The sequence below is a fragment of the Periophthalmus magnuspinnatus genome, chromosome 6 (assembly GCF_009829125.3).
Source record: "Periophthalmus magnuspinnatus isolate fPerMag1 chromosome 6, fPerMag1.2.pri, whole genome shotgun sequence".
Lineage (NCBI taxonomy): Eukaryota > Metazoa > Chordata > Actinopteri > Gobiiformes > Gobiidae > Periophthalmus > Periophthalmus magnuspinnatus.
This window is the reverse complement of record NC_047131.1, coordinates 152236-168731: the sequence shown is the minus strand read 5'-3', so window position 1 is coordinate 168731 and position 16496 is coordinate 152236. Positions and strand designations below refer to the sequence as shown.

Genomic DNA, 16496 nt, shown 5'->3' with positions numbered 1-16496 from the left:
GTTTAGCTCCTTGGTATGTTGACAAAACTTTTGGGAGGAGTTTTGTAATCTCAGAGACAGTGTGACTGGGGTATGAGCAAGTTTGGATTCCTCTGTGAGTCACATCTCTGATAGCACCGTCTCCTAGCAGCAGCGTATCTCTGACCTTGACGTTTGGCACAGACCGCCTGTCTGCCGCCGCTCTTTTGCCATCTTCATTGCTCTTGTTTTGCGACAAAAATCCATTTTCCGTTTGTATATTAACATCAACATCAGTCTGTGACAGTGGTAAAAATCTGTTTGTAAGCTGTATTTTGGGTGATGTAACTATATTAGCATTGTCTCTTATCACTTGTCGCGTTGGCTTGAAATTCTTGTCTTTACAAAATTTTGGAAAAGACACCGTATCACTCAGGTTTAAGTTGAAAGTAGCAGTTTTTTCACTTTCTTCTCTGAAAGTAACTGTAGGCTGCTTACCGCTGGAAGTCGCAGGGAGGGTTCGGTGAAGTCCTTTTTCAGATTCTAAAACAAATATCCATGCTTGTAGCTCAATAATTTGTTGTTGATAGTTCTGACAGCGTTCGCAGAAAGAATTTTTTTTGTTTCTTCCTCCGGACATGTTGGTGGCTCGTCAAAAATTTTGTTAAAAATGTAAAAATGGTTTAAAAATCTTGGTTCACTTAAGAGAAAATCATAACTAAACACATCTCCCAGCAATGGAAGAGGTAAAATGATTAAAAAAGCAAAGTAAGGAGGAAGCAGCAGGAGCAAGCAAGGTTTGCGTCTGCACTCTTCAGAAGCAGGAAGCAGGAATATAAAATAATACCATAGGCAATACAATGACTTAAATAATATTCTGTATACAAGTATGACTAGGTCATTGATTCAGTGTGTCTTGCGAGTCTCAACTAAGTTGTCTGCAATGATGTACACCTTAAGATCCAACAGGTGTCAATATAGAGCAACACAGCAACATTGTACCACCACAGTATCAATACAGCTTGGGGAATATGCCGAAACGCTTCACGAGGCCTCATCTACCCATTACTACGGTTACCTTATTTGCTGTTAAAGATCAAAATGATTCCACACAGTGGAATGTTTTCTTTTTCTCTCGGGCTCCATTTTGTTGATGTAGAAGGGGAAGGTCTTTTTTTAATCTTTGGAAGGGTAATTTTCTTCTTTCACAGTGATTCATCCCGTTGACAGATGCAGTACCTTTTAAACACAGTTTGGTGCATCAGAGACAAGCGAAACAGCAGCAGTATCAGTCACGTGACTTTTTCTTAAAGCGACACGCACATCGGTACGGGGCTTCACTCTGTGAGCTCGGTACATGCACCGGTGCGTCAGTGTTGTAGTACCCATCACTACTAATCCTCATTTCTTGATTTTAAAAAATCGTGATTATTTAAAAAATGTATGTCTGTGTGTGCATCTGTGCGTATGCATGCGTGTGCGCAGATACGTGAACGCACATGCAGTGAAACACTATGAGGACAGTTCCAGCTCCAGTCACAACGACGGCGAGAAACTGGAGGAGAAAGGCCAGCACTGTGTTTGTATGAACTGCAGCAACTACAGCATCTTCTGGTAAGAGTTTACTGTTTTTAATATAGTTTAAATACACTGCCTGGCCAAAAAAAAAGTTGCCACCTGGATTTAACAAAGCAAATAGGTTGGGGTTGCGGCATTTGGTCAGGTCTAGGTTCAGCAACAGTATGTGCTCATAGAATGAGGTCAGCTGACACCTGAATATACTGAATGACCAGGTTATTCCATCAATGAATTTTTTTCCAACGAAATATTAGTGTGTCGACCTTTTTTTTGGTGGCAAGATTTTTTTTTTGGCCAGGCAACTCTTTATACAACGTTTGTGTAATTCAATAGATTTCTTCATAGTTACAGATGTGATGAGTTTGTTGTCAATGACACAGCTCTGGGACAAGTGCAGAAGGTCAGAGAACATTTACAGAATTTAGAAAAGTAAGTGTGACTTTATTGGACAAAACTGCAATTATAATAATAATAAGACATGGTGATGAATCTTTTTTTTAGTGTTTTAGGTGAGAGAAAACGTAAACTTGAAGAAAGTTCTGGTCCCAATAGCAAAATACTGAAAACAAATGTAAGTCTGTTAATGTTTATTTACAGATTAATTATTAGAATATTTGAGAAGTATTGGACAGGATATAACAAACATCGTGATGTCATATCGTCAACAGTTTCACAATAATATCGTGGGCTGACACCATACATATGGATTTACAAGCTTCTTTGCTTAAAATCATTCTTATGACACAACAATGGCTCAAAAACGGAGAGAACTACATATCCCATAATCCTTTGCTCTGTCTCAGTCCAATCTACATGATGAATAACTGTTATGAACTGTTAAATCTTAATTATTTGGTTTATGACAAAAAAGTAGCATGTTCACAATGTTGTTCTTCTCCACAAAATATTGATCATGAGAAAAATACTGTAGAGAGGTTTGGACATCGTTCGATCCTGAGTATTGAATTTACATTAACATTACTTTAACATTTTAAGGCAAAAGAAATGCTTTATATTTTACTAGTTTATTTCACTGCAGTCCCCCAGCAGCTGGTGTGATTTTGCTCAGTCTCTGTGTTTGTCAGGATGGGACTTTGGCAGCAACGGGTTTGAGGAATCTTGGGAACACATGCTTCATGAATGCTGTCCTTCAGTCTCTCAGGTAAGAACACATACTGTTATCGCTCAGGGCTTTATAAGTCATGATACAGTAAAGTTGATCTCAAACAGTTAAAAAATAACTATTATTAAATTGTTACGTGAATGCAATTATGACAAAAGCAAGGAAAGACAGAAGAACAAATTCATGCAACCAAACGAGTGAAAGTGTAGGTGAAATAAAATGCTTTGAGTAAGAAAATCATTCTGGACATCTGAAATATCTGAAATATAAATTGTTATCTGTGTAGTTTATTATTCTAATAGCTTTTTTTAAAACTAAGAATATGGAATTAATATTTGTTTTATAATTATTCCCACATATTTCCCCACAGTAGATCAGGTATAAAACGATGAGGGAGTTATAACAGTTTGAGTGTGTTTTGATTTACAGTTTTTAATTTGAAACAATATAGCAATCATTTTTTCATATCTTTGTCCTAAACTGGAAATTGTACATAAATATACTTATCTATATTAAATCATTTTTGAATACACCCTTTCAATCGCTATACTGCCAACCTCTATGCTATATTATATGTAATTATTCTGTAATTTCTTGCACATTTGGCCACTTTGCCTTTTTTTTTTTTTTTTGTTTAACTGTGTGTTTCAGTGAAGTTGATTTTGCTGTAAAATGTTCGGTGGTTGTTCATCACTAACGAAAATCTCAGTTTATTCTGTCTTTGCAACACTGATCTGTTCTCAGTGCCAGTTCTAGAGGGGCACGAGGGCCTCAAACTCCTTTGTTAGGATAGTCTGGGCACATGCACGGATTACATAGGCACTCAGATCGAGCTACTGCTTTTGAGAAAGAAAAAGTGAAGAGGTTTTGGATTTGCTTTACTTTCAGAATGAGACAAGACCTGGGTTAATGAAATTACAGTGGGGCCAAAAATTATTTAGTCAGCCACCAATTGTGCAAGTTCTCCCACTTTAAAATATGACAGATGCCTGTTATTTTCATCATAGGTACACTTCAACTATAAGAGACAGAATGAGAAATTTAAAAAAAATCCAGAAAATCAGTCTGATTTTTAAAAAATGTATTTGCAAATTATGGTGGAAAATAAGTGTTTGGTCACTAACAAAAGTTCATCTCAATACTTTGTTATATACCCTTTGTTGACAATGACAGAGATCAAACGTTTTACAACATTTTTACAAGGTTATCACACGCTGTTGCTGGGAGTTTGGCCCATTCCTCCATGCAGATCTCCTCTAGAGCAGTGATGTTTTGAGGCTGTTGCTGGGGAACTCCCTCCAAAGATTTTCTGTGGGGTTGAGGTCTGGTGACTGGCTAGGCCACTCCAGGACCTTGAAATGCTTCTTATGAAGTCATTCCTTTGTTGCCCGGGTGGTGTGTTTGGGATCATTGTCATGCTGAAAGACCCAGCCATGTTTCATCTTTAATACTCTTGCTGATGGAAGGAGGTTTTCACTCAAAATCTCATGATACATGCCCCTATTCATTCTTTCCTTTACACGGATCAGTCATCCTGGTCCCTTTGCAGAAAAACAGCCCCAAAGCATGATGTTTCCACCCCCATACTTCACAGTAGGTGTGGTGTTCTTTGGCTGCAACTCGACACCCACGAAATTGAGTTTTTACTAAAAAGTTCTATTTTGCTTTCATCTGACCATATGACATTCTCCCAGTCCTCTTCTAGATCATCCAAATGCTCTCTAGCAAACTTAATGGGCATGGACATGTACTGTCTTAAGCAGGGGGACACGTCTGGCACTGCAGGATTTGAGTCCCTGGCGGCGTAGTGTGTTACTGATGGTAGCCTTTGTTATTTTGGTCCCAGCTCTCTGCAGGTCATTCACTAAGTCCCCCCCTGTGGTTCTGGGATTTTTGCTCACCTTGTGAACATTTTGACCCCACGGGGTGAGATCTTGCGTGGAGCCCCAGATTCAGAGAGATTATCAGTAGTCTTATGTCTTCCATTTTCTAATAATTGCTCCCACAGTTGATTTCTTCACATCAAGCTGCTTACCTATTGCAGATTCAGTCTTCCCAGCCTGACTGAATCTCTCCTCTTTGGTCTTGGCCATAGTGGAGTTTGGAGTCTGACTGTTTGAGGTTGTGGACAGGTGTCTTTTATGCTGATAACGAATTGAAACAGGTGCCATGAATACAGGTAACGAGTGGAGGACATAGGAGCCTCTTAAAGAAAAGGTTACAGGTCTGTGAGAGCCAGAAATCTTGCTTGTTTGTAGGTGACCAAATACATGTTTTACCAAGGAATTTACCAATTAATTCATTAAAAATCCTACAATGTGATTTCCTGGATTCTTTCCCCCCATTGTGTCTCTCATAGTTGAAGTGTACCTATGATGAAAATTACAGGCCTCTCATCTTTTTAAGTGGGAGAACTTGTACAATTGGTGGCTGACTAAATACTTTTTTGCTCCACTGTAAATTTTGCAGTGACATCACAGCGGAATGTTCAGTAGTTGCCATGGTGACACAATGTACGCATGCACGCAAACAGCCAAAAAAGTTTTAATCGTCTAAAAACATAAGAAAAATACAAAAGTATTTTAACCACTTAACATTCCGACAACCCGTCCCTACTTTACAACTTTACAGCAATGTACATATACTTCTGCGTCACCCACACAAACGATCAATACATCAAGTGAAAGCTACGGCGCTTGTCTTTCTGAATATGCAAACCATTTTCACCTGCAATCACCACAGTGCTGGCAGGAAAGCTGTTTTTACATAAAAGCCAAAAATTTGGATTTGGACTTCACTTACCTTTTGAGGGCTCTGTTTCTGTCAAACATCAACACATTCCCATGTGAATATAATCCAGTTAAGAAATTATGTCCACAGAATAAATTAGATCCTCCATGTCTAATCTGCTGGAGTAAAGTATTCCAAACGGGAAATCTGCGCTGTAATTTCTTCCATTTCTTTTGTCAATTTCAGGCATAATAAACTTCAGACATGCTAAACAAATGTGTTATCTTCTGAACAACACGGTTTGGCCAATAAGGTGGGGGTTGTGGGTTACTGGAACCCCTGACAGTGAATCAGTGATACAGATGACTGAAAGTTTATGCCCCACTCTCCCCCATGTAGAATGAACCAATTACATTAAACTGTGACTGAGTGCGTAAAGAAAGTAAGTGAATCGATGGCCCTTAGAGCGCAATGTATGTGCATTTTACGCACAGTTGTTTTGCATTCTAAACATGTCGAAACGGACAAAACAAAGGAAGTACGCGATCGAGGACAATGTGGATGTTTGTACAAGTTATACTAGAGGCATCTCTGGCCCGGAGTAGTGCGTGAAGAGTGAAGATTGCACGGTGGACTCAGGAGTAGAGGACCTTATTTTTTGACGGGTTGAATGCTGTTCTCCATCGGTAAGTGGGGTTTATTCTGCTATTGACATAATTATATGTAAAATATATCGTGTGTAATCGTTAGTATTCCTTCTGTGTACATAGCGCGCATTTGAACCATTCACTCGTGTTTAGCTGTATGAATTAGACTTCATTTGTCTACTGTTTGCAGTTTGCATTATTGTAGTTAAAAATGTAAGATGTGCACACATTAGCATCTCAACTGCGCGCATGCGTGAGCCGTGCTGTGGCATGTTCCTGTGGAGAGTTGCGGATTAGACTTTGTTTGTTATGTGGCTGAATATACCGTAAATTTCGGACTACAGAGCGCACCTGAATATAAGCCGCACCAGCTAAATTTGAAGAGAAAATCAATTTTGTACATATATAAGCCGCACCTGAATATAAGCCGCAGGTTTTCATATTGTAACATGAGATATTTACACAGAAAGACGGTTCATGGACACGCTTTTTTTTAAAACTGTGCCTGAAAATTGGCACCAACACGACATCAACACGGGATGAACACATCTGCAGGTTTAGAAAATAAAGCTGCACCAACACGGAAAATCTGCTTTTATTTCCTCTGAAAACTTTTGTCGTCTTTTTACATTGACCAAGTTGAATTCATTGATGCCGAGCTTACGTGCAGTGGCTCTATTTCAGGGGTCGGCAACACGCGGCTCCGGAGCCGCATGCGCCTCTTTCAGCCTTTATACTGCGGCTCTGCGTGGCTTGGGAAAATAAATTTTAAGTATTTAATTGAAGTGTATTTTATTTGTGTTAGCTCTTTTTTGTTGTAGTTTAAATTGGAAGATTATTAAAATAAAATTATATTTTCTTATTTTTCGTTGCTCAAAATAAGCGTCACACTCGCGGAACAATGTTCAAAACAAACTCCGCTCACATCTCACGTCTCACAAACACAGCTCACAGTCCTGCGTAAAGAGCCCTGATTTTCAGACGCTGTGCACACAGGGGTCAGGAGCAACTTTCGCCCGTCCCTAATGACACACTAATAAGCTCGTCCGTAGAAGTATCATGAAAATCCTGCTGGAAATCGCCACAGAAATCTATTTGATGTAGTAGCAAGTATATTATCTGCTCTTGTCTCCGCGATGACATATCACATATAACACATCAGACACGACGCACAAAAGTAGAGCCACAAGCGAGTGAAAATGAGCCACACTGATGCAGCGGGTTGGTGAGTTGTATTTTTTTTATGCACTTAAGTTATTTTTGCCGTATTTATCTGCCACGTGTAGAAGGCTTGTACGTGAAAATAAAACCTACATTATTCCGTTATATTATTATTATACACAGTGTTATCTTCATTTTAGATGTCAAAAAGTATTTGCGGCTCCCAGTGTTTTATTTTATGTGGAAAGTGGGTCCAAATGGCTCTTTGCGTGTTACAGGTTGCCGACCCCTGTTCTATTTCCTTCTTTATCTTAAAAACTGCATCATATCCATTTCATGATGCGCAAAATGATCGTTCAAAATCAAAACTAGTGAATTCTTCAGAGCAGAATCTTTCCCCACGTCTGTCTCACTTTTACGTTCACAGCTAGAGAGCGCCCCCCAGGGGCCGTTATCCAGTAAAAAATCCATAAATAAGCCGCACTGCTGCAGGGTTCAAAGCGTGGAAAAAAGTAGCAGCTTATAATCCGAAATTTACGGTAGTTCAGACGGTGATAACTCTGCTGCCCAATGATAAACCAAAATGGTATCTTCTGATTGACACCTAATTTGACTATCATTGGTTTTGCAGATCACTAAAGCCCAGATCGCAGAATGTTTATGTTCGCTCTCACCGTTGTAGTATCAAGCAATTACTATGCGTTACGCATTACTGATGCTTTGCTAACAGCCAATAAGCAGCTGAACAAGAGGATGTATAGTTTGGCATGCTTTACTGTACACAGGTAGAGTACAGTGTAGAGACTGTGAGATTAATATATATGATATATTATACTTTGACCTGTATGTTTTTATGCTATGCATTTTGTTCCAACACATGCAAGTTTCCCAAGAAAGATCAGATGAGAATATATTTTGCACACTGTGTCTTCATTGAACCCAGATAACATGTACATGTCTGTATATTCCAAGCTAATCATTAAGAGAATGTGACGTGTACTACTAGTATATAGAGCCCACTCTGGAGATGTAAAATTAGGAGAGATGGTGTTGAATCAGTTTGAATGATGCCTCTGCCGAAATAAAGAACCTGGTTTATGGATCTACTTGAGCCTACTGGACTTTTGTTGCGGTGTGCCTCCGGGAAAAGCTGACAAGACGCATTTCCACCCTGTGCGCAAATCCTGCATCATTGTACGTTATTTACTGTTTTTATATGATGTTTATGGGTATGTATATGATATAATATTACTTCAACCCCTCTCAGTTTTGTACTTTCTTTTTACTAATGTGTTTGTGTTTTTACTTAGGCACATGGGTGATGTTGACCTATCAGATGCGCTCGTTAGCTATTACCAGGTTTTGCACAAAACAAGCGGTAAAATCCCTATATGCCACAAAAGGCCTTTTAGACAAACTCTTGTCTTGGAGCTGGCAGAGGCAGGAGATATCAGAACACAGCAGGGAGAAGCCATAATCATGTGCAAGGTGTTTTGAGTTTGTGTGTGGAGTGTGTAGAGTTTGTAAATATATATATATATTTTGACCCATACCACTTGTTTTGACTATATTTTGTATACAAATTTATATTGTATTTTGATATGCTATATAAATGTACATAAGTGATAGAGCAGCTGGGTGTGCAGATAAAGATTCCTCCAAGTGCAAGCTTTCGGTAGAGCCCTCATGGATGTCTGTGGGTTGAAATATTCAAAAGTTATTGCATTTTTTCCAAATGTCTCCATTTGGAGAGGTTTGGATAAATTTGGATACATCAAAAGTCCCTCCATAAAATGCTTGGATTTGCTAATGATAACAGTAGTGTAAAAATCTCATTTTTATAGATATTGTCCTCAAATTTGAAATGTGAGAGGTCAACAATATTTTCAGTCGAGCCGCAGTGTATTTTGGTCCCGAGCTACCAACTGCAGCTTTCTAAAAATAATTTTTTCCAAAAAAATTAAGGCGAGGATGAGAAAAATATATATTTTTTATGTGTGTTCCAAAGTGTATAAATGCTTACCAGACATACTTTCAGTGATTCTGATACCTGTGGATAAAACTAATAGGTGTTATCTTTACAAAGACTCCAAACTTATGTATATACTACTGGGGGTTCAATAATGTTTTTTCATTTTAATTTGGAGAGGTCAGGACAGAGGCAATTGAGCCTGTGATCAAGCCGTGCGTTCACGGTCCTGTTTAGGAGTTTGATTTTACGCAAAGGTGAGAGTGACTAACTGAAAAACTGTTGGCTAATGCTAGCTATCTTGTGACTAATGTTATTTGAGAGGGACTTGTTTAACAGCACAAATCATCAGCTACAAAGTGTCAATAGTATTCAGCGTATTGTACAGGGAGCTGATTGAGGCATGTTTTGTCTGATTATTTCAAACTTGATCCTTTTTAGCCTTTTTTAAATGTCATATTTTGTTGTACATTTATAGTTTTGTTTTTCATTTGTCCAACAGTAATATCAAACAGTTCAGTTGTTTCTTCAAGGCTCTGCCACCAGCCGCTCAGCTCAGCGGTAAAGCAGCAGGAAGGATGTACTACACCCGCAGCCAGGGGGACTCCACTGTGTAAGCTCCTCCTCATACTGTACTAATCAACCACAGTTTAAAAGCATATTACACAAAACTGACTCCTGTGAGCTTTAGTCCATGTTATAATGTTGTTACCTCCTCAAAAACATATTTGGAGTTGTGTTTTGTTTCATTCACACATGTTTGAGTAACACTTTATTAGTCTGTCTCCAAATCTCAAAATGCTCTGTTCCACCTTGTGTTGCCATGAAGTGGTAATTTTCAAGTTATCAGCTCCTTTTACTTTTAATTCAGTAGAGATGGGCAATCTCAGGGCTGAAATCATCCAAACTATTCTAGTGAAGGTGTTTAAAACATGGAACTGTGTGTTTTCAGTTTGAGAGATACAGGGTTTGTGTGTTAAACATGTGTGAATGAAACAAAACCCAACTCCAGGGACAGTGGCCAGCCTACAAAAACGATCCCAAGAACACAGCCATGACTGATCCAAGAGGTGACAAAGGAACTTTTGCCAAAAAACATCCCCGAAGCTTTTGGGAAAATATTCTGTGCACTGATTGAACTTTTTGGAAGGAGTGCATCCCGTTACATCTGGTGTAAAATGAACAGAGCCTTTGATAAAAAAGAACATCATGCCAACAGTGAAACATGGTGGTGGTAGTGTTATGGCTTCTGATATTACAAGACTCCTGCCAAAAGTTTTGTCAACATACCGAGGAGTTAAACAGCTGATTGTGCGTGCTGGTGCAGTTGACACCAGAATGGAACAGATTAAAATCTTGAAAAGGGATTTCATTAAATTATTCGAGGAGCTTGATAAAGTGAAGGCTAAGGCATTCATCAGTGGACCTCTTTCCAACATAGACAGAAGGAAGATGAACAAATTTACCCGGCTGTTTCAGCTGAACACATGGCTGTTCAGTGCATGTGTGGCCAGAGGATTGCGCTACATTGAGAACTTTGATCTATTCTGAAAATGAGAGGACCTGTTCAAGGGAAATGGCCCACTTCTGAGAAGAGGTGGAGTGACAGTGCTGACAGATAACCTCCTCCATGCTCTGAGGCACTGGCCTGGACCAGTGAGAGAAAAGAGGAATAAGAGAAGCATTCCTGCTGTGCCAGCCAGAGACCGAGCCAATGTGTCAGCATCACCAGCAGCACCACAACTACCACAACCACCTTCCCCAGCGAAGGATTCAGCAGCTCCACCAATTACCCCCAAGAACACATCAGCAGCACCACCACCTTTCCAAGTGAAGGATTCATCTCCAGCGTCACTTCCCCCAGGGCCTTCATCACAGGCCTTGAACCTGTCTGACAGCCCCAACAGAAGTTTCAGTCCCAGCAGCACCCTCATCACCTATGGGCAGGACAGACCAGCCTTGGGTCCCCTTTGCTACATCTACTCCCTCTAGGGACTCTTCACTCTCCTTTTCCTCCCCACCTTCACCCATGGCCCTTTCCAACCATCTAGAAAGCCTCATCAGATCAGGAATTAAAATGGCTCCCCTCACACCGAATATAGCGCGATCAAGAGTTCTGGCATCAACTATGCTGAACTCTTCCCTGTACCCTCGTCTTTCACCCAAACTCTCCCTTGCTCCTCCTCCTCGTCCCTCACCCACACTCCCCCCTGCTCCGCCTCCTCGGCCCTCACCTGGTCCCCTCGGCTCGCCCTTCCCTGCCCTCCCCCAGAGCTGTTATCACCAAGAGCTAGGACACACAGGGCCTCCGCTGTCTCAGGACATACGGTCATGATAAAGGTAATATCAGACAGAGGCCCTGTGATGGAGCTATATCTACAGTTACACCATGTTGACTGATTAACAGGACAGTTAAACTGTCCCATCAGAGAAATTTAGTTCATGTTCTGTGTAAGAAGATAACATCCAGTCCTACTGAAAGTAATCTGAAACTTGCTGTGCTCAATATCAGATCTTTATGTAACAATGATAACGATTTTATCTCTTCTTTTAATTTGGATTTTATGTTTTTTACCCTATAGTGGCGGGTGCTATTGTCTCCAATAGAGCGCGGTTGCGGACTTTCCATTACCATAACCAATTGTGCTATCATGTAAATTCAAGTGGCATCTCAAAGCAGAGGCATGGGGCTCTTTAAATATTTTACTGTCATTACGGTAATCTGCTTACATTGTCCCTCGAAGATGACAAATCAGAGCGCAGGTACCATGGAGGTTTTCCCAGTCAGTTATTCAATGTGTCAAAGGAAAAATACAGATGGATACATAAAATACGGGAGTTGTGTGAAAAAAATGCAGTACATGCTGATATTTCCTTTAACATGATTTTTATGGCTAAAAAGAATAGTCTAGGCGAGCTATACTGGTCTATAATGTTCTCAGTCCTTAAAGGGTTAACTGAAACATGGCTTGACAAAAACACAGGTAATGCACATCTGGTGGAATCAACTCTACCCAACTTCAAATTTCAATCTGAAACATGAGTTAACAAAAAGGGTGGATGTGTGTGTGCATTTTTTAGAGATGATTTAGTTACTCACAGGTTGTCATTTGGGATGTTTTCATCTTTTGAGTTTCCTTTAAAATGGAGTTAAAACAACCACCCTCCATACTCTACTCAGTCATATGTTTTATGACTGAGTAGATCATCATCAATAAAACTTATGACAAAGTTTTATTGATGATTTTACTGAGATGCTTTCAGTCATATGCACAGATGCTGATGGTTAAGTAATTACAGGTGATTTTAATGTACATGTGTCCTGTGCTTGAAACCTTTGGTCTGACTCAGCATGGCAGCGAGTCCACCCACAACAGTGGGCACACTCTGGACCAGCTCATTACAAAAGGAGTAAATATTTCAAATGTCAATTGTCTGATAATTTCTGTGCCTTCTTTGACCCTGTCTGTTATTCCCAAACCGGCAGCTGGTCCTGCAGTTGTTCAAAGGAGACACATAAATGATAACACAGGTGCACAGTTTATGGAAATGATACACAAAATGCCTCATGTCCTAATGTTGATGATTTGTTGAACCCTGTGACTTCAAGTGTTTTGAATGTTCTGGTTACCATTGCCCCGATGAAGGTTAAGCAGAAAGCGCCCTGGAGGAATGATGACTGGGCACAGGAAAGGGAGTGTTGGAGGCTGGAATGGCGCAAGTCAAAGCTCCAGGTTCATTATGAGATTTATAGAGAAAAGATATTCTACATAAACTGCGGTTGTACCTGTACAATTTTTCAGACATAAATGCAGTAACAACTCTCTTGTCCTGTTTGCACCATGAAACAAACCCTCCAGCTCCGCTGCCTTTTGAACTAATTTCCACATCTAACTGCAATGTGTTAAAATTGAGTTAACATGAGTTAAAAATCCACGCAAATAACACCCATGCAGCCACCTAGACACTTAGAGCTGACTCACTTTGCACCGGTAACTGACAAAACTGTTCAAGAGACCAGTCACCAGTCTGAGTTCATCTACATACTGCCTTGATATGTTACCCCCTAAATTTCTAAAGTCTGTGCTCAACAGTTTGCTTTCTCCACTCCCTTGCATAGTTAACATGTCACTTCAATCTGGAACATTCCCAAGAGCTTTGCAAACTGCGTTTATCAAGCCTCTCCTGAAGAAGAGCAGTCTTCATGCCACAATATTGAACAATTACCAAGCAATCTCAAAACTGACATTTTTAGGCAAAGTCCTTGAAAAAGTTGTTTACCAACAGCTTAGTCTTTGGCACACAGAAACAAAGGGAAAGTGTTAGCAGTCACCTCCAGTCTCTCTCTTTCTAAAACCTTCAAATCAGGATAGAAATCTAGGGGCTATAATGGACTCAGACTTGAACTTTAACAGCCACATCAAATCGATAACATATGCAGCTTTTTACCATCTAAAAATATTGCAAAAATTAAAGGTATACTGTCAAAACCAGACATATTTCTGCATTTGTCTCCAGTAGGTTAGACTACTGTAACGGTCGATCAATGGCCTCTACTAATGAGCCTTAAGACAGCTGCAGTACATCCAGAATGCTGCTGCTCAGGTCCTGACTAGAACCAGGAAGTACTTCACACATGCGTCCTGTGCCCAGACAATAGACTTTAAAGCAATTCTGCTTGTGTACAAGTCTCTCTGTGGCCTAGCATCTAAGTACATCCCTGACTTGTTAGTGCCATATGAACCATTTCGCACTCTGAAGACTTCAGGGACCGGCATCCCGCTGGTGCCCAGAGTCAGGACTAACCATGGGGAATCAGTGTTTCAGTTTTATGCAGTTAAAACCTGGGACAATCTTCCTGAAGATGTGAGACCGGCCTCTACTTTGACAATGTTTAAATCCAGCTCAAAACGGTTCAGTTTAACTGTGCATATGACTGAAAGATTTTTATTCTTCACCCTTCTGTTTTAATGTTAATTTTATGAAGATTATATGTGATTATTTATGTTTTGATTGGTGTGATTTTAATGTCTTTCTTATTCTGTAGAGCACTTCGTACTCTATGAATTGTGCTATACAAATAAACTTGCCTTGCCTCGGGACTTTTAGGACCTGGACGACTTGCTGTGATTGAAGGAACCAAGAAATTTGCTCTCTACTAACAAATCCTGAAGGAGAATGTTTGGCCATCAGTTTGTGACCTCAAGCTGAAGCGCACTTTGGTTCTGCAGCAGGACAATGATCCAAAGCACACCAGCAAGTCCACTTCTGAATGGCTTTAAAAAAAACAAAATGAGGGTTTTCGAGTGGCCTAGTCAAAGTCCAGACCTGAGCCCAGTAGAGATGCTCTGGCATGATCTTAAAAAGACTGTTCATTCTCGGAAACCCTCCAATGTGGCTGATTTAAAACAATTCTGCAAAGAAGAGTCGGCCACAAAATTCCTCCACAGCTATGTGAAAGACTCATTGCCATTTATTGCAAATGCTTGACTGCAGTTGTTGCTGCTAAGGGTGGTTCAACTAGTTATTAGGTTTAGGGGGCAATTACTTTTTCATATGGGCCATGTAGGTACAGATGGCTTATTTCTCTTAATAAATAAAATCAGCACTTAAAACTGCATTTAGTTTTTACTTGTGAGTTATCTTTGTCTGATATTTAGGTTTGCTTGATCTGAAATGGATAAGCATGACAAAGGTGCAGAAAAAGTAAGAAATTGGCAAGAGGGCAGCTACTTTTTCACAGCACTGTATGTTTATGATGAGGAAACATTAGAACAGAGATCAGAAAACAGCGTATCATGGGCTGTTTAAGGTCTAACATTGCTCATATCACCATAAACAAAACGCTAAACTCTCTTGTATCGCAGATCTTTGGTGGAGGAGGTCAGAAAAACCCTTTGCTCGCTGTGGCAGGGAAACCAGACGGCATACAGTCCAGACTCTTTGTTCTACACTATCTGGAAGCTCATGCCAAGCTTCAGGTAACACTGCTCCTCTCATTTAACACAACAGAAGTGATATAATGAGGCCAATGGGCAGTCACTACCAGAGTCCAATGTTTAATGGTGTTTGTGTGTAGGGGCTATCAGCAGCAGGACGCACACGAGTTTATGCGATACCTCCTGGACCTGCTCCACAGAGAGCTGCTCCACAGAGAGCCACTCCACAGAGAGCCACTCCACAGAGAGCTGCAGAGACACAATGGAGATGTTCATCAGTCTGAGGACGAGGCCCCACAGGACAAAGGCTGTGTGTAAGAGCTGGGTTAAATAAAGCACACACATGGAATACAGATACTGTGCAGCTAATGTCATCAACATTCTCTGGGGGTGTGACGCTAACTAAGGCACTGCTCTGTCTGAAGTTCTGTTACTAAAGTTAGACTTTAATCTGAGCTTTAGTTTAACACAATCTGACCAGAAAGAGCTGACTTATCTGAACTACAACAGGTGAGCTGATTCGTGCTGTTAAACAATTGCCTCTCAAATAACATTACAGTCACAAGCTAGCTAGCATTAAACAACAGTTTTTTAGTTAGTCACTCTCAGCTTCTTGTGTAAAATCAAACTCCTAAACAGGACCATGAACGCTCGGATTGATCACAGGCTCTTGAAAACATGCTCTTTAAATCACTTTTGTATTTTTTTTCAGACCATCCTAAAAATGTTTTGACAGTTTGCTAATGTGTGCATTGTGTCACCAAGGTAACTGCTGAACATTCCACCATAGAAATATGTGTAGAACACCCCCAGTGTGATGTCACTGCAAAGTATCGATTAAGCATACATGGAATATTATCAAATACAAGATGTGTGTGTGCGTGTGCGGGTGGGTGCATGTCTGTGTGTTGCTGTTTCAGAAATGGCAATGTCAGTGTCGTCACGAGTCTCTTTGGGGGCGTTCTTCAGAATGAAGTCAACTGTTTGATTTGTGGGACAGAATCTCGCAAGTTTGACCCATTTCTTGGTAAGAAAATCATTCCTTTAATGTTTAATTTTCCCTATTTTACAGTGGGTATGGAAAGTATAGAGACCCCCTTAAATTTTTCTCTTTGTTATATTGCAGCCATTTGCTAAAATCATTTTTTTTCCCTCACTAATGTACACATGACCCCATATTGACAGAGAAACATGATTATTTTAAAAAACCCTCAAATATCACACGGCCATAAATAATTAGTCCCTTTGCTGTTACCCTCATATATTTAACTCGGGCACTGTCCATTTCTTCTGATCATCCTTGAGATGGTTCTACACCTTTATTGCCACACCTTACAGCTCAGAGGGCATGTCAGAGCAAATGAGAATCATGAGGTCAGAGGAACTGCCTG

The 16496-nt window shown here is 40.2% G+C and overlaps 1 protein-coding gene across 2 annotated transcripts in view; it reads left to right on the top strand.

The window, feature by feature from the left end:
- Window positions 1-16496, top strand: part of usp3 (ubiquitin specific peptidase 3) — a 29466-nt gene that overhangs the window by 5622 nt on the left and 7348 nt on the right. The window contains exons 3-10 of one of the 2 annotated variants that reach the window (XM_055222404.1): window positions 1444-1572; window positions 1882-1965; window positions 2038-2107; window positions 2622-2698; window positions 9669-9779; window positions 15034-15147; window positions 15246-15419; window positions 16026-16132. In XM_055222404.1, the coding sequence (XP_055078379.1) occupies window positions 1444-1572; window positions 1882-1965; window positions 2038-2107; window positions 2622-2698; window positions 9669-9779; window positions 15034-15147; window positions 15246-15419; window positions 16026-16132 (866 nt within the window). The remainder of the gene's footprint in view (window positions 1-1443; window positions 1573-1881; window positions 1966-2037; window positions 2108-2621; window positions 2699-9668; window positions 9780-15033; window positions 15148-15245; window positions 15420-16025; window positions 16133-16496) is intronic. The other variant, XM_055222405.1, reaches the window with a different exon arrangement.